At 43.0% G+C, this 18,385-nt stretch overlaps 2 protein-coding genes across 3 annotated transcripts in view; one reads left to right on the top strand and one right to left on the bottom strand.

Moving 5' to 3' along the window:
- ppp3r1b (protein phosphatase 3 (formerly 2B), regulatory s1ubunit B, alpha isoform, b) overlaps positions 1 to 5,070 on the top strand; it is a 29,427-nt gene extending 24,357 nt beyond the window's left edge. For both annotated transcript variants that reach the window (XM_076288264.1, XM_076288263.1), the window contains exons 4-6: positions 225 to 284; positions 566 to 750; positions 2,079 to 5,070. In XM_076288264.1, coding sequence (XP_076144379.1) covers positions 225 to 284; positions 566 to 750; positions 2,079 to 2,126 — 293 coding nt within the window. In that variant the 3' untranslated portion in view covers positions 2,127 to 5,070. The remainder of the gene's footprint in view (positions 1 to 224; positions 285 to 565; positions 751 to 2,078) is intronic.
- Positions 5,071 to 12,047: 6,977 nt separating this feature from the next.
- Positions 12,048 to 16,914, bottom strand: etaa1a (ETAA1 activator of ATR kinase a). Its single transcript, XM_076296044.1, has 6 exons — positions 16,656 to 16,914; positions 16,301 to 16,432; positions 16,102 to 16,193; positions 15,893 to 16,002; positions 13,413 to 15,286; positions 12,048 to 12,797 (listed from the first exon to the last, which is right to left on the bottom strand). Exons 1-6 carry the CDS (start codon positions 16,819 to 16,821, stop codon positions 12,661 to 12,663), a joined length of 2,511 nt encoding a protein of 836 aa, XP_076152159.1. The 5' UTR covers positions 16,822 to 16,914; the 3' UTR covers positions 12,048 to 12,660.
- Positions 16,915 to 18,385: the final 1,471 nt, after the last annotated feature.

Genomic DNA, 18,385 nt, shown 5'->3' with positions numbered 1-18,385 from the left:
CAGCTGATTACTTGAGAGTTTGTCTTTTATCTCTCTCAGCTAGTCTGTTGGCTGCTGTTGTGCCTGGGGACTGCTAGTGTATCAGGAAGCCTCTGATCATGCTCTTGACATGTTTTTAATGACTGATGGGTCCTGCCGTCCTGTCATTTCCTTTCTTGTTTGCTTTCTGTATTTCTTTCTTTCTGTATGACACTTTCTCTGACCTCTGTTCTCCTCTTCTCCAGAATTCATTGAGGGAGTCTCTCAGTTTAGTGTGAAAGGAGACAAGGAACAGAAACTACGCTGTAAGTGGAACAAGTGCAACAACACCCTTTTTGTGCAACGCCTGTGTACACTGCACACTGTCACTCTTTTCTGTCTTGTGGTATTTTTGTTTTTTAATTGTGTGTGTGCTCCTTTTTCTGCCCCCCCCCCCCCATCATCCCCACCTATACTTTTCTCCTCCTTTCTTATCTCACACTCTCTCTCTCTTTCTTTCTTTCTTTCTCTCACTGTCTGTTCTTTCTTTCTTTTATTCGTTCTCTCTCTCTTTCTCTATCTCTCACTCCCTCTCCCTGTGGACCAGTCGCCTTCCGGATCTACGACATGGACAAGGACGGCTACATATCCAACGGCGAGCTCTTCCAGGTGCTGAAGATGATGGTGGGCAACAACCTGAAGGACACGCAGCTGCAGCAGATCGTCGACAAGACGATCATCAACGCCGACAAGGATGGGGACGGCAGGATATCCTTCGAGGAGTTCTGTGCGGTGAGTAGGCCTACAGGCCAGGAAGAGGAGGACTGCAGAGGTAGCCTGCAAGGTCAAAACGTTCAGCAGCCAGCATGACAAAATGAAATACAAAAAAAAGGAAAATATTTGACAAGTGTGCGGACTTTTTAAGCATTTACTGACCGCTTTTTTGTCCTGCAACGGGGAGGTAGGGGGTAGGCGAACATTCGGAAAGCATAGCCACTATGGGCGGTTCTGAGACTATAAGACGACTATTTCAAGCTAGCATTCCATTGTCCCCCATTCATTTTGGCATCACTTTGACATCAAATAACATTACACCTGAAGTGTTTATACTGTATGAACCTTTTCTATTTTCGGAGAAATACAACATTTTGTGACTGGCGTCATAACCTCGTAACTCATTTATGACTGAGTAATAAACTTTTTTTCCAAAAACAATCCTAACATGGTGTAATGAGCACGCGATTTAGTGTCGCACAGGAGCAAAGTAACCGTATTCTCTAGATAAGAAACTCGAAGGCAGTCTGGGGGAAAGTCCACGAGCATCGAGGGGGAAAAAACAATTAAGTGATGTTTTGTTGGGTGTGCACTACGTCAGAACAAACCAACCAAAAGCTGAACTCGAACTTGCAGCACCTTGCACTATTTTCTTAGCACGGCTACCAGACAAGTTATTGTGTTTCAGTCCGTTGCTTAGCGTCACACGTTTCTCACTTGCCTGGACTGAGGATGCGCGAGAACCGAAGTCGACCAACAGGAAATGGGTTCAAATTGGTGTCGTCTCGTTCGAAGTCTACGGGATGGCTGTGTCCATATCTTTTACTGTCAATGGATGTGCACAATGACCCCCCCTAAACTGAGAAAGCGATCAGGCATGCTAATATCATAGTGGTCTTGATTTTTTTGATCGAAGCGATTGGTGTTTATCTCATCGTAGTGTTGATTTATTGTTGTTACTACTTTCATGGCAGTGTTGATTGGTTGATGGAAGTGATTGGTGTTAATATCATAGTGTTCACAGCGGGGTGGTGTTGACAATCCCTTCAGGCCTTTTGTGCGTGGGTGGATAATTTTCTAAATGGCATTTTCACTGAAGAATGAGAGACTGATGAAATTAGATAATTTAATGGAAGTATCAGTGATACTGCTTTAGTTTAGGTCCAGGGGAAGGATAGATGGCATGTTCAAAGGAATGTGTTATAGCCAGAATTATGAACTGTACCTTCAATAGTAATTGGTTGTTGTTGTTGTTGATGTTGATGTTGATGTTGTTGTTTCTACTATGCCCATTGTGGAGATTTCAATCTGATGTATGTTTTGTTTCTCCTGTTTCCCCATGACAGGTGGTGGGCGGACTAGACATTCACAAAAAGATGGTGGTTGACGTGTGATCTTCAATCCTCTGCCACTGTCGCTCTCTTTCTATCGCTCTCTCTCTCGCTCTCTCTCTCTCTCTCTCTCTCTCTCTCTCTCTCTCTCTCTCTCTCTCTCGCGCTCTCTCTCTCTCCATGGACAAGGCCCCCCCCGGTCCTCGGTCTCGTCTTCTGCTTGTCTTCTCCACTGTCAAGAAAAATCTGCTAAAGGTGTCCGGCAAGAAAACAAAAAATTCAAGGATTTGATTTTTTTTTTTGCCCCCCCCCCCCCCCCCCAATTCCTTTCCTTCCCCTCCAATGGAAAGTAATTCTGTGTGAAGTCAATTTTTTTGTTTGCTTGTTTTTTTGTTTTTTCTTCGCTATCTCTATCCTTTCGACTTCTCTGACTGCTCCCGTCCGCTTGTCTTGGTTAGGCCGGCTTCTTTGCGATAACCTCACCCCTGGTTGTAGCACTTTACAGAAGACACACAAATGCAGAGCGGAGGAGGAGCACTTTCTATTGTCGAGCGAGCATTTCACTTTGAGGCAAAGGGAAAGGGACGTTTAGTGTGTGTGTGTGTGTGTGTGTGTGTGTGTGTGTGTGTGTGTGTGTGTGTGTGTGTGTGTGTGTGTGTGTGTGTGTGTGTGTCAGTATGCACGTGTGTGTGTGTATATGTCAGTATGCACGTGTGTGTTTGTTTGTGCGTATGTATGTGTGTGGTTTTCTTTTTGTTTCCTTGTTTTTGAAGGGGTGGGGGATTTATCTAAAATATTTATTTTGGTCTGTTTTTTTATGCGAGGAAGATCTATCTACAGGGAATATATGAATATATATATATATATATATATAGTAGTTAGGTGGGATGAGATCTATCGATGTACTTGATTTCAACACGACACAAACACAAAAGACAGCGCATGAAGTGCCAATCAGATTACACAAACTAGTTTAAGCGTGATCTTTTTTAACCTGCTGTTTTATCTCATATTTAATATACATAGGCTATTATATGAGAAGTGCTTCATCTGGATATTGATACAGCAATTGATATAGCAGCAGAGGTTTAAAACAGCACTGTTTCAGAGAGATTTTTGCTTGGGTCTTTAGATTGCTTTTCATGCTTCCTTCACTGAAGGTCAACAGACAAGTTTCAATTTTGAACATATTAAGCTTTAGATCACACACACATACTCTCTATCATTCACTCACTTACTCACACACACACACACACACATGCAAACACAGACACAAGAAAAAAAAAAAGAAATATCTTTATTTGTAATATGGGGATTGTATGCTATATTTATATTGTCAGGGAGTTCCATCGGCCCTCTTGCTTTCTGATGTTCTAGAGTAGAGAGAAAAGATTTAACTATTTAAATTTGTGCACATACAAACGTCTATGGTTTACCTTTTTGGAGACAGGTCTTTCTCTGTGTAATTGGTGATTCTTTTTTTTCCTTTTTCTTTTTTCTTTTGTGAATGGTTTCCACTGATTTAAATATACAAGAAGGAATAGTGCATCAGTTTCTGTTTGAACATCTTGGCGTATATTTACTTTCATTAGCTTTTTTGACACGATGTGATGTTGATTTTTGTTCCATTCTATATGAAAACAGTTGCCTAGCTACTTATTGTCACAAGGAACCTTCACGGACACAACTTAATATTTCGCGAATCAAACCAAAAATGGGCATCAAGAAAATCTGTAATTGTGTTTTCATGGTTTTCCGACTAGACTGCGGGACAGCTTTTGAACAGGTGATGTGGAGATAAGTAGGCTACAGACAAATATGTCAGGAAAACTATGGATTAGTACACCGGGAAGTACTAATGTAACCGTGTGTGTTATGTTTAACAGGATATCACATGAACAGTGCAGGTCCAAAAGCCTTTCTTCACTCCTCTCTCTATACACAAAGTTAAATGCAACCTTTTACTGACTGCGACTTTCTGCTTCGACTGTTTTGAGAAACTGTAGGAAGAGGCGCGACTAAAACTTAATTGTCACACTTTGAATTTTTGGAGAAAAAAAGAAGTCGCTTTGTGAACTACTCTCTGTTTTTTTGTTGTTAACTGCTTGCCTGGACCCTCTGACGGACCGCGTGGGCATATATGATGGTGCAGGCCCAGTGTCACCCGGAGGTGCGCGCATTAAGCGCCCGCTCGTGCCAGTTGTCTCAGTTTTTTTTCTCTCTCCTTCCGAGTAGCTGCACGACGATGGCTCTTCTGTCTTTCCCTAGAGATCCGACGAGGTCTCATCCTGTGATTGCATGACATGGAGGGTGTCTCTTTTTCTATTCTGTTCATTTTCTGTATGCATGTAGATCCGATTTTGAAGAGCGCCTCTTGTTTACATATGAATCGTAATGTTAATATAATATGAATGACAATGACATATTGGTATGTGGATGTTGCCAAACCTCTTTTTGGTTAATGTTTTAAGTATGGAAACGATAAAAACGTAACTCCACTACGTATATTCACCATTCTTATAGTGATAACAATTATTATAACCTTTTGGATCAGCGTCACATGACGATAATTTAAACCAATCAGCAAAAGCTTCTTTCCCTGACAACTGCCAGATGCCGTTTAGAGGGGAAACATTTGTTTTCTTTAATGTTATTTTTTTTGTACAGAATATTTGTTACAAACACGTAGCCTACGAGTGCTCTCCCTATCTATTTCTTTTTCTTCTCTGTTTAAAGGGTCCGTCCTCCTAAGATAAAGCCCTCTACTTATATAGGGGAAATTGATTGCTGTAATTGATTGCTGTAATTGAATGGCGTGTGTCTGTGGAGATGATGATGGGATAAGGGCTTTTAAAAAAAGGAAAAAAAAGATGTAAATGGTTTCAGTCTTGGGTTAGACCTTTTTTTTTGTTTTTCCTCTCATACGTGTTTGCATGCTGCGTCATATGCCGTGGGAACCACTGAAACTTCATACATGAAATTGAGAAATAAAATATTTGAAACTTGTTATCAGTCTCATTTGTTTTGTTTTTACACAATAAAAGTTCAGAACTACGTATAATCTTCACACACAATGACAAAAACACATACAGTGAAGTCCCCGCTTCCTTATGATGGCTTAATAACTACCCTAAAGTGACCAGTAGGTGGCAATGCAACACAACACAAACTTTTTTTCTGCGACCGCTCTGGTGCAAAGAAGGCGTTTCTCCAATACGCACCAATGTGACCATTGTTTCAGATGATGGATACTTATACACGGTCACCTTTTACTTGTCATGAAAATATGATTGGTGGCCAATGTCAGGAGAATAATATTGGGTTTCTTATAGGAAAATACACAGACAGTCTGAAGTTTAGGCAGGTGTTACACTTTGGATAAATATCACAGCAGTGTGTGATTAGATTCAAGTGGGTTAATCGAAAATGTACACTACTAATAAAAATAATTTTGGTGTCACTATACATCATCAATACACACAAGGTAGGTTACTTGAAGCAGCCTTTACACAATTTTACCTTGTGTATAGGGGAACTCCAATCTTGAACAATAGTTGGAATTTGGAACCAAGCCCTGTTTTGTCTACAGTCAGATGTTTAACCATCTGAATCTGTAGGCCCACATGCACAGGTGCAGTTTAGTTTAATTCTATTACCCAGACAAGGAAGATGTCCGCAGGATTTAATTGGTTCATGTTTCAGTAGGCTTCTGGTACTCCTACTGTGAGAACAATCAAAAGGTACAGTGCAAATAGGAGACAATACTGCCTTGAATAAGAACTACAGTGGGTTGCAAAAGTATTCAGCCCCCTTGAAAATCACCATTTTCACATCTTAAAAAGATACTTCAACACATGTGTCCAATCAGTGTTATAATGTGAACATGCATACTATTTATTTATATATATATATATATATATATATATATATATTTGGCAATGCAAATGCCCTTTTTTGTCATGCCAATAAAGCACCATTGAATTGAATATATATATATTATTAACAAAATCAAACATAAATTAATTAAAAGCTGAAATATGTTATTTGCATAAATATTCAACCCCTAGTGCTTTTGAGTTCCAGATGACAAATTATTTACAAATAGTACAAAGGTACTTTATAAAATAGGGTACCTGGGTGAGGAACCGGAGATCACTGGGCCTGTGGGCCAGCATTATTGATTTGAATTTGATGCGGGTGGCAACAGGTAGCCAGTGGAGCATGTTTGAAGGCCGCTGAAGGCTGCTGCATGCTGGATCCTCTGCAATGGTTTCTCAAAGCGTGAGATGACCATGGCCCGTACCACAAGTTGGGTAGCATATTGAGTTAGGTAATGCTAAATGCTAAAATTTAGGTAATATTTTTTCTTATTTTGAATTGGGTATGACCAGGCAAACAAGACAGGGTCAGTGAAGGTGGTTGGTTATCGACAGGGGCGCTGCTAGAAAACTTGGGCCGTATGACAGACAGAGGCGGACAGAGTACACAGCTTCATTACTTGAGTAAAAGTACAGATACCCTTTGCTAAATTTTACTCAAGTACAAGTAAGTCAGATGTCTACTTAAGTAAAAGTACTGAAGTACTTGTTTTTAAAAGTACTTGAGTATCAAGAGTACAAGAGTAGCCTACACTTTCTAAATATTGCATTACTACTGCCACAGTGCTTACATTTACAGAAACAACCTACATGGAGTTATGAAAAATGTTAATGTTAATACCTTGGAGAATGTAAAAGAAATTGAAAGTAATCAAGTCATTTTCATCTTTTTACCATGTTGCCAGGGATGGGCAGTATTTCTAATACATGTATTTAAAATACGTATTTCAAATACAAAATACTATTTTGTAATTGAAACACTTGAAGCTAAAACTATCATTAACTTGTTGAAATAGTCTGGCGAGGTGTGGCCACAGGTTGGCACATTCCCGGGATGGACCTGCTGCGTCTTCATCCATTGTTTCATCCATGGTTTCATCTCTTATCTAAATCTGACCATGGCAGCCATTGGCGGAAAGCTGAAGGTGATTGCTGATAGGCTGTCCCAATCAGTGGCGCCTGCACAATCCAATCACGTTTGAGAGGGAAATACAACAAACACAAAACACAAAAACAACAAATTGAGGGTTTCCGAGATTTGTTTTTTTTTTTTAGAAGAAGTAACGGGTACTCACGGTCATGGATAGAAATGTAGTGGAGTAAAGAGTACAATATTTGCCTCTCAAATGTACTTGAGTAAAGTCATGAGTACTCCCCAAAAATGATACTCGAGTAAAGTACAGATCCCTCAAAATTGTACTCAAGTACTGTACTCAAGTAAATGTACTCCGTTACTGTCCAGCTCTGATGACAGACAATAATTTGACCCAGAAATCAGTCAAGCATTTATCACATGTGTGATTGCTGGTGTGTTAGCAGGAGAAATGGTCCACAGTAGGTTATTTGGAATGGCGTCCAATGGGAACGCAAGAGGAAGGCTACCTGTCAGGAGTATCCTTGCCTCACAATCCTAGAACATCACACACTCAGAATCATAAATGTAATCTATTCATTACAGATTGGCCTAAGAGAGAAAATAACCAGTAATCGATGATTGTGTTGGATTTTTGAGATGCCGGTAGAGAGGGGAGTCATTTGTTTCATACTCTTGAGACAACCTAGACCACCAGCATTGATGTGCGTGACTTAGTCAGGGTGTGTGGGGTACTAACAGCCTTATGGGACAGATACAGTGAGTTTATGTGTTTGACTGATTTTATTTTTAAAAGGCGTGATCGTGATGTATGTTGAAGTAAGATACTTGCCAAGTAGGACTTCGAATAAAATACTTTTTTTTCTGTGTGTGTGAACAGGTGCGAGGAGTTAATATGATTATGGAGCACACATAATATGCACTTATATTCATTAATTTGAAACATACACTACACTTGGGGCTAATGGGGGGAAATGTGTCTCCTTAAAAGTCAACAGAGCTTTCATGGTGTTCGAGGATTTGTTTTAAGTGTAAAATGTCACACTGTTCTGTAATATACTGCTCCCGAGATGGCAGTAAATGTTGTGTGTGTAGGCCGTAATATTGTATCCAGTCACTGAGAGGAGAGTGTGGAGCGTGAAAGCTTAAGTGAAATGTCCCTGGAGTTGGGCTGTTGCAGGTTCAGTCCATTCTACGTTCTATGGGGCACAATGAAATCGGCCAGTGGAGGGAACTGACCGGTTCCAGAATAAGAATGTTGCTAACAAAGCCCAGCTGTTCTAAAAAGGGCTTCCAGAACTCAAGCCAAACCAGATGCTGAAGGGAAAACCCAAAGACTAAACACAGCCCTGATGCTCATGAGAAAACCATCACCTACATAGTGCACATCTTTACCAGAATGAGAGGACATAAATAACTTTCATCACAGATCTACTAAATCTACGCCGAGAAATGGTTCGGTTCTTTAGGGAATGGTTCTTCAGCTTGGCTCAGAGAGGTAATTCTGTTAATAAACCATGGTTTTACAGAAAACTATTTTGCATAGGCTGAAATTGTACGGCTAAGCCTACTGTGTTCTACACAAAAGGGGATTAGGTCCCAGTAAAATATTTTGACATTCACAAAGAGAAAATGGCAGTGGCCTAAAATAAAATAAAAAATCCCTGTAACATAAACACCAGGACAGACGACAGACCTGACTGTAACGACAAGACTCAGGTGTTTCGCCGGCTGTTAGCAGATCGCCTTCTTCTTCACATCCCTATGAACACCAGGACGAATTTAGCCTGACTGTAACGACAAGACTCAGGTGTTTCGCCGGCTGTTAGCAGATCGCCTTCTTCTTCACATCCCTGTAACATTTAAACACCCGGACAGACGAATTTAGCCTGACTGTAACGACAAGACTCATGTGTTTCGCCGGCTGTTAGTAGATTCTTCACAACTCACTGCCAGACAGGTATAGGGCAGGTGGACAGGTGTGTGTGTGGAGGGGGGCTGTCCCACACGTAGCGCGGATAACACGAAGCCCCTATCAGCCATCATCGGGTTAACATGACAGAAAGAAGAGAGAACGAATTGTAGCCTACCAGCTATCAATATCCCCCAGGATGTTACATTACAAAGATATCAAGAGCACAATCTCATTCTCGGCCTCTGGTCCCCAGAGGGGCAGCGGTCTTTGGGTCTGAATGGGGCCGGCGCTTGGCGCGTTGCCCGGTCTGGGTAGCGTCGTATCGGTGTCCCCTGTAATTGGGAGGTGGTTGATGGTGGGTGGTTGATGTCTGGGGCGAAGAAGCAAAGTCAAGTTTAAGGTTTTCGGCGGGGTGGGAGCGGGGTCACCGAGAACAGGCAAGACAAGGGGTCATCCAGAGTTCAGCCAAACTCTCAGGTGACCAAGTAGGGTCGGCCTTGATAGTTATCAACAGACTCTGGCACGATTTCCGAGTCACATGTAGGCCGTGTGTGTGTGAATGAGTGTGTGCAGGGCGTAACACAAAACCATCTACTACACATTCCGTTTGCACACAAAGTGTCATCTTCAGGCCACGAGACCCCTGTCGGAACAATGTTGTGTTGTCACATACCACGTTATCAAATGAGGAGACAGTTGTAGCCTGTGGGGTTTCTACGCATATTGTGTTGTCCATCTACTGTTGTTATGGTCACATACCACCCGTCAGCCCAGACATTCAGACCGTGACATGAGCGAATATCTTTGCAGACGTGACAAGGAGCGTGTTTTTTTTTGTCTCGGTGCTTGGTTAGCCGGTTGAAGAGGAAGGCGCAGTGAAATAGCAGCTCATGGCCACTGATTCACAGCTATGCAGGTGCTGGCTACGGTTACACAGCAGTGTGGCGGAGGCGGAGGACTCGCCTTTCAGGTGCGCTCAGGTGCGACACGCTGGGGCAGGCAGTTATCTGCCCAAATCAGACAGGTGTCAGTGGCATGACAACGACGGGTGGTGGGGTGTAGGGCTAGTGACGGAGGTGTGTGTGTGTGTGTGTGTGTGTGTAGGGCTAGTGACGGAGGTAGACGGTGGAAGCCACACATCCCAGCACAAACATACACGCATACATAGCCTACACACACACAGCAATTTGTGGTGTTCTTCATGGCCCACAAGGACTTCTTATTTCCACTTTTAATTCATATCTCATTATATGAGAGATACTGAGAGAACAGTGACCATGTGACACAAATGTTTTTTTTTTCAAACATCTGTGTTATTGGAGTTCAAAAACCGAGTTACCATAGATACCACATATTCAAATAATGTGCCATAGACTGAAATACAACATGCCAGTGGCTAATTTTAGACACATTAGCTCATAACAGTTGAGATATCTATGGCCTACTTGAAAGCAATGATCATTTCTTAGTTCCTCTACTGCAGCGGTTCCCAAACTTTTCCCCCCGCGTACCACCGCCTACATTCCGATTCGGCTCGCGTACCCCCACCATCCAACACATAAAAACGTAACGCATTCTATAACCCCCCCCCCCCTCCCCCCCGCGTTGACAATATTTGTCCGTTTCCCGGTTTTAGGTGCGTGCATTTGGTCAGTTAAAAAGTTATGAAAATTAGCCTGCATAGTAGCCTAACTACATCCACATACAATATCTTATAATAGGCCTACTCAACAACGCATGACAAGGATGTATTCGTTTGGACAACATTAGGCTATACAGCCTATGGCTAAACTTAGGCTACCTTTAGTTTGTTAAATGTAAAGCCTAGCTTCATGTTACCTTTCTTGCCCATCTGAAATAACTCCTAGCTTTGCTCCTTCCCTCCTTTCTGTTTCTGTTTTCAAAAACCTGTTATATCCGCGAAACTTTCCCCCCACGGACCATCCAACGCATTCAAAAGTAACGCATTCTATTAGCTATTCCAGGCGTCATGTTTAATATAAGCTGCCCTTTTTTTGATGAACACAGAGTTTATAAATGATATCCTTTAATTTCATGTTTCCATATCATTATGACCTAATTCGAAATAATGTATTCATTCATGAATTAATTACAAAACATTTAACATTTTCATTTTATACCTGTCCGCCATAGCCCTTTTCATCTCGCGTACCCCCTAGAAGCAGCTCGCGAATCACCGGGGGTACGCGTACCACAGTTTGGGAATCCCTGCTCTACTGCATGCTGATCACAAACAAGACCGTCTTGAAGTCCATCAGATGACTTTACACAAACATCCTGAACAAAAATTCATATCAATATATAAAATGTTAAGTTTTAATCATTTTGCATTACGATTTCTAACATAGCACATATTATCCATAATACTTTTCCTTCAACTTTGAGATTTGTCCATTCATATTATCTCTTGTGATGTGAAAAAAAAAGGATTTTGAGTACTCAGTCTCAGGTACCCAAAATTGATTTCATACTATAATTGCCTGCATATTTTTATACAGGTACTCACATTTATTTTTATGCACACATTTTCATCTGTACTATTTTGTATTTATCCCTCTATCTGTGTGTGTGCATAACTATGATTTCAACTGTATTTTATTACTTTCTTCACCAACCCAGTGACTGCAGGGGGAATTTAGCTAGAAACTCAATCTGGTACAAGGTATCTCTTCTCTTTATGTGAATAATGCACTTTGGACATGGTACCTGTATAAGGCCTGGTGTATTTTTGGTAAGTAAATGTTAAAACTGCTGCAACAAAATTCCCTGATATTCCCTGACTTTGCCACAATGTCTGGAATAGACTTTATAAAAATTCCATGATATTCCAGAAATTCCATGACCCATGGGAACCCTGTCATCTTTTATTCGCTTCAAGCTTAATTTTTTTAACTTTTGCCAAGTTTCTTACAGAAAATTCTGGAGAAGTCGTACCTGGTACACTAGATGTCAGTCTTGCATCTCATTTGCAAATCCACCAGACTGACAAGGCAAGTGACAAGAAAACGCTCATCAAAATGTGAAAACGCTCAACAAAATGTGAAAACGCTCAACAAAAACTTTAAAAGCCCAGGTGGTATGGTTCATGGCATTTATTCAAACACAAAACATTTTTTAAAATCCCCATTATAATATTCCCATTCAATAAATAAACAATTTCGAAAGAGGCCAACTCACTTATTTATAGTCAGGCAAAAAAAACATTGATAGAAAACATAACAGACATAAATAATGAAGACAGACCACGACAGCCATCCAATAAACAGGTTTCTCATGAAAGACAAGGACAGTAGATGTCCTCAATGTAACAAACGATGTAAATCAAGAAATGTGAAATGACAGAATTATGAACATCTAAAATGTCCCATTCCTGCCTAAGGTTTTAATAAACGTTTAAACTTTCATAACTTCATAAATGTTACCCCGTCCATAATAGGTATTAATAATAAAATATCATAAACTTCTAACCAATCAATTTCAACCTTTCTTGTGGGAGAGCGTGCCTTTAAAACCTATGAAATCTGATCAAGCCAGCGATGTAATTTAGTGCAATGTTCGCTAATCTCATTCAAGATTCCAATACAATATAATGTAAGGCCAATGTAAAGCAACAACCTCACGTATCCTATCAAATTGTTGAGAGAAACTTTTTTTAGAACCTGATCTGTTTTTTAGAACCGGATCCAGACCTTAGCACGGGGCTCTGAGGTTCTGTTTTTGGTTCTGCGTGGCGAGCATTCGGAGCCGTCTCCTCTCGAGCGCCTCCTGCTTCTTGCGCTCGATCTCGGCCTCGGAACACCGCGGGTTAGCGGGGTAGGAGACGGGAGCTGTGGAGAAAGGAGAGACATACACCACACACACACACGCACACACACATACACACCACACACACACACATACCACACACACACACGCACGAACACACACGCACACACCACACACACATACCACACACACACACCACACACCCACATACCACACACATGCACACCACACACATACATACCACACACACACACACGCACACACCACACACACATACCACACACACACACGCACACACACACCACACCACACACACACGCACACACCACACACACATGCACACACCCACACGCACGCACACCACACACACACACACACACACACCACACACACAGACCACACACACACGCACACACACACACGCACAGTCAATCAGCCCAAGAGACACTTTGGTTTAACATCTGAAAAACATCCTGATTTTTAAGAGATCTTGGATCGGATTGTGAGTAAAGTGTGCAAAGCTAAGCAACGTAAATATATATTTTTTAAATATATTAACAGGTAACAGAATCAGGTTCACAAGGTTCACCTTCTCTAGGAAACCATCAACAAAATTGTGAGAGAGAGAGAGAGAGAGAGAGAAACAAGTTATATTCTTTTCTTTGGTCCAACCGTACCTTGTGTGGTCCCTGTGGCGCTGGCGCTGGTGCTGCTATTTGTGAGCCTCTTGAAAGTATACTGGTTACTACTGCTGCTACTGCCGCCACCCATTCTCACAGCCGATTGGTTGGAGCCAGCCATGGCTCCTCCTTTACCTCCCAGCTGATTGGCTGTAGTGGTGTGGTGGGAGGAGCCTTCAAAGGAAGTGGTCTCTTTACTGTACGTGAGCCTTTGAGGTTCCACACTGGTGGTAGTACCTGGTGGTCTCATCATAGAGTTCCTTTGGCCAACACTACCGAACGAGGATTGGCCAGTCTGAGTATTAGACATCACACCTCTCAGCTGATTGGCTGTGGTGGTGTGGTGGGAGGAGCCTCCAAAGGAAGTGGCTCCTGCGCCAGCAGAAGCACTGGGTGGCCTCATGACGTTCCTTTGGTACTGAGCACTGGAACTCCCACCGACTACAGCCGCAGTACTTTGGTTCGTCGAAGGCACACTCTTAGCTAGTGCCTTATTTCCCAATGTACTATACACGGTTTTGCTCGGTGGAATAGGCTGGGCGAAAGTAGTGGGCGGTCTACTCTGACAGGGAGCTTTAAGCCCTGCGCTTCCAACTGTGGCCCCAGATGGAGGGGTGGCCTGACTTTGTGTCCGATTCAGCATCTGACCGTCGGCGAACGCTTGTTGTTCCGCCGCTGGCATGGCACACTCCACGTCATCGCACGCTTCGCAGAGCAAATCATCGTCGTCCACGTCGTCGTCCCACCCTGCATCCGAGGCAAAGAAAAGATCTAGGTCGTCGTCCGGGATATCCGCCTCACCGTCGAGCACGCCACCTGTGGGTTTCTCCTCAACTGTGGCTGCAGCAGTCACCTGTTGCTTCGCCCATGTGGGTCCTTGTAATGGCTTTGACTGAGCACCAGTGGCTGGTGTAGGTCTCTGTTGTGCTGGGCATAGTTGAGCTCCACTGGCGTCAGCCTTGGTCCTCACGAGGGGCCGGGTTACGGCTGCAGACGTTGGTTTGCTGTTGGGTTTGTTTGGGAGGTCCGAGGAAGCGCGTGGCAGAGACGCAACAGGCCCAGTGCTTTGTAAGCCGTTCCTGTTGTTGCTAGGCAACCCTGCGGCAACAGAGGACGTTCTGACTTGGCGACTGGCGTCCACTCCCGGTGGTGTAAGTGTCTGCCCACTTTTGTGCATCGCGGTCGGAACTTGAGATAAACCAAAACCTCTACTGCTACTGCTGCCTCCATACTGACGGTTCTGGTTCGGAACGTTTGTGGGGCCCGTGGCGCCAGTCAGAACCCTCTGCAGCGCCGCGACGGGCTTTTGCGTGGAACTGTGTTTGGGCGGAGCAAAGCGTTCCGGGTGCTGGGTCATATCCATCACCATGGAGTCGTCAAGCAGACCGTCGTCCTCCCAGTCGTCGTCAAATCCAACATCCACGCGGCCAGTAGTAGAGACCTGCGTCGCGTCGGTAGAGACCGCCGGCGCGTGGCTGCGTATCCTCACGTCCGAGTTTTCTGCGGCCGGGGTGTTTCTGGGGCACTGCGAGGTGGACATGGCGGCGGGCTTCACGTGTTGGGAGATGCCGGACAGAGGCTGGCTGAGGCCGTTCTCGATGCTCACCGTGGGCCCGTCAAAAAGCTCGTTAAACAGTGCGTCGTCGTCGTCCTCCTCCTCCTTCATGTCCTGATCGATAGACAGGACCCTGACGGCCCCGGACGGTGATGGGTCGGAAGGAGCCTGGTTTTCGTCGGCGAAAAGATCGAGGTCTTCGACGTCCAGGTCTGCGGGCTGAGTGGGACTCTGGTTCTGGGCGGGCCTCTCAAGTCCGATCAGCTGGAAGTCAAACTGCTTGGCCAGTTCCTTCAGATGGTCATGGGTGTCCTTCCTGTGGGAAAGAACATTGAGACATGATGAAACCAACGCAGGTTTGAGCTGGCCAAATTAAAGGTTCATAAAAGAGGCCAGTCCGTGTGTCATTTCCCTGTCTGACCCCATCTCATCTCTCTCTCCCACGTGCTTCCTGTCACCCCCTTCACTGTCCTATTGAATTAAAGGCAGAATAAAATACAATATATAGCAGAATAAAACAGACATGCACAGCCTATAATTCTTCTCCAGTGCACTTTTTTGTCATCCATCAGATTGTTCCTAGCTGTCCATTCAGTGTGAGCAAAAACATTTATGTTGCACTCTGTTTCATCTATTCAGAGGTGTGCTTCATGTGTTGTAATACTGATGCAAAATGTCCACGGTAATGATGCTGATCGGAGCTTACATCTGCTCCGTTTTCATTTATAATAATGATGGCTGTGGTACAACAATGCCTTTTGAGAACCATGTCCCTGTCAAACTCCAATGTGCTCTAAGAGTCATCATATATTCCCAGGGCAATCAGTGATAAAAGTAGACGGGCATGCTTCCCTTTTGATTCCCTTTCGAAATCAATGAAATGATTTCCCCTTTTGAAGAGTAAAATAACCAGAACACTCACTTGATGGCTTTTGTCTTTGTCCTTGGTTGAGACAGCTCGGGAGTGCAAGGGATGCCATTGACTTCAATCCACTGGAGCTCAGACTCTGCTGAATCCACTGGTCTCGAGTTCTGGAACAAAGACCACATTTAAGACAGTTAAGGATATCTATACTACGGAAATGTATACTGCGAGAGCATTGTGAATATACAGTATGTGTATCCTACTACCTTAGGAGCTATCCGACTGACAAGATCAGTTACGTCTGTTTTTCCGACGTAAACGTCTTTTCTCCGTCCTCTCCCCTTATACATTCCTCCATCTAGATTGTTATTCATTTGCAGACAAATGAAGTAAACATCTGTTAGAGGGGGTAAAATATAATTTCAAATCAATATCTCCATGTTACGGTGTTATTGTCAAACTTACCTTTCCGGATAGGGGACGGTGAACTCTGATCCCAGATGATATCGTGTTGATTTTCGGAGTCATTGCAAGGTGATTCCTTACTGATCAAACGGCCAAATTTGCTTCTTACAGGGCGGGTAGGTGTCTTGAACTCTGTTTTGATCACAAAGGACGCAGTGTTACTTCAATTATGATGTTTTGATAGGCTGATAATTAACTCGATAGCTATGTATGTAGCTAGCTTAACCTTAGCCCGCCATCCCTACACAACGTTATATAACGTTACCCAACAGCAAACAAGCAATCGTAGTTGCTGTCGTGGCTAACGTAATTAACTCATACACTAAATTGCATTTACTCTATTGAATAGTATTACCTGGTTGTGTAATATCTGAGGTGTTCACCGTGCGTGGTGGCTGTGATGGTGGTTTTGGGCTTCGCTTCAGTCTGTTTATTTTCGATTTGCGCAGTTCAAGTTTGTGTAAATCACTTTCAACTCCTTCCTCCCTGGTTTTGTCGGTACATGTCCTACGGTAGGGCATATTTACCTGCAGTTAGTCACACATTATGCAGAATTAACTGCGGTATTCTGAACTTAAAATCAGTCGCAACGACATAACATTCCGCAATCATCATTTGGCAAGATTCAAGAATTCCGCCAAGAATTTCCCATAGGTCATTGCGAGGTCTTTTGACAACTCATCTTTAGCAGCATCAAAATTGCGCAACTGAGACGCATTTGTAATGTAGAGAAATGCTCACCGCTGTTAATTTAACAGAGGCTACGTAATTATCTCACATTATGCTACTACGACTATGCATTAGGCCTGAATAACTTTTGCAACAGCAACAACAATCAACAAATAGTTTAACTGGCTACACAAGAACCCTAGGCCTGCATTTTTAAAACTTTGTGGAAGGGTGAGAAACCCATCATAGGAGTGGATCCAAATCACGGCAGATCCACAAATTATTTGTTCATACAAATTATCAAATTGATCATTTAATTGACAAAGTGTGAACGACTTCTTCCAAGTAGTTATATATCTTCAAGGTAAATTTCTCCCAAGGGTAGCTTCCATGTGATGAGGTGGCTTCAAAGCTATATGCTTTAAACACTTCCACTGTGCATTAGTAATTTCAAGATCCATAGATCCATAGAGTTATCCATAACTCTATATGGCTCCTTCACGAGAATGAAGGCATTATTTGGGAACACCTCTCTGCTGGTATTGGTCCAAGAAATGATAGAGTGGGTGCCCATGAATGGAATGCCCTGTTGTGCTAAAGAAAACAGCGGACAGTTCACTTTGCCAGAGACTTTCTAATGAGGAGGCACAGCACTCAAAAAATTCTCAATAGAAATTCATGGGGCTAGTTTGTAACGCCAATATGGCCGTTGTCTAGGCCAGTGGTTTTCAAAGTGGGGGCCGGGGCCCCCTGGGGGGCCACGAGGGGGTGCCAGGGGGGCCTCAGCAAGTTGGAAGGAAAAATAAAAGCAACAAATAAATACATTTGAAAAATGTAAAATATACCTATTACTATGAGGGTTGTTATACAATGCCATTATAATAATTTGTTGCATATCTGAACATTATATTCTCCATGATAATGACTGGGAATAATAGTAGAGTGATAGCTCTCATATAGCAGAAAACCCCAAATGCAATTTTTACACACTGTATGCTCCATTGCGAAGTGCTTCTGGCTAAAATAATTATTAGGATTAGTTTAATGTATTTTTACATTTGCCATAATATTGTCGATGGGTTTAATAACACATTGTCCAGAACCTAGTGGTATTTGGGGGGCCTTGTCGTGGAAAAGTTTGGGAACCCCTGGTCTAGGCTACACATATCCCACCCCACCCCTTCCTCAGCAAAAACGTCGACATGTGAATACATTGAGCCAATCATGTGGTGTGATGTAAATAGGCTACATTGAGCCAATCATATGGTGTGTTGTGAAGATATCTAGCCAATCATGTCTTCTGAACTCGCCGCTGGAGCAAGATTGGTGTCGTGAAGCCTTGCGCACGCGCATTTCTGCTGAGTAGAATGCCGATGAGTGCCCAAAAAGCGTTGCTATATGACCGCCGAGTGGAGG

This window comes from Alosa pseudoharengus, unplaced genomic scaffold, assembly GCF_046254945.1.
Source record: "Alosa pseudoharengus isolate Yale_2024_CS ecotype anadromous, Long Island Sound unplaced genomic scaffold, YU_APseudo_1.1 YU_APseudo_1.1_scf_1, whole genome shotgun sequence".
NCBI lineage: Eukaryota > Metazoa > Chordata > Actinopteri > Clupeiformes > Clupeidae > Alosa > Alosa pseudoharengus.
The sequence above is the reverse complement of the archived record's forward strand: the minus strand, read 5'-3'. Positions and strand labels throughout refer to the sequence as shown.

What these genes read in the sequence shown, in the direction of transcription:
- etaa1a (XM_076296044.1), bottom strand. Translation starts at nt 16,821, where the DNA reads ATGCCCTACCGTAGGACATGTACCGACAAAACCAGGGAGGAAGGAGTT. An exon ending in TCAGTCGGATAGCTCCTAAG is followed by an intron (nt 16,003 to 16,101) that starts GTAGTAGGATAC and finishes TCTTTGTTCCAG; the next exon opens with AACTCGAGACCAGTGGATTC. An exon ending in ACAAAGACAAAAGCCATCAA is followed by an intron (nt 15,287 to 15,892) that starts GTGAGTGTTCTG and finishes TCTTTCCCACAG; the next exon opens with GAAGGACACCCATGACCATC.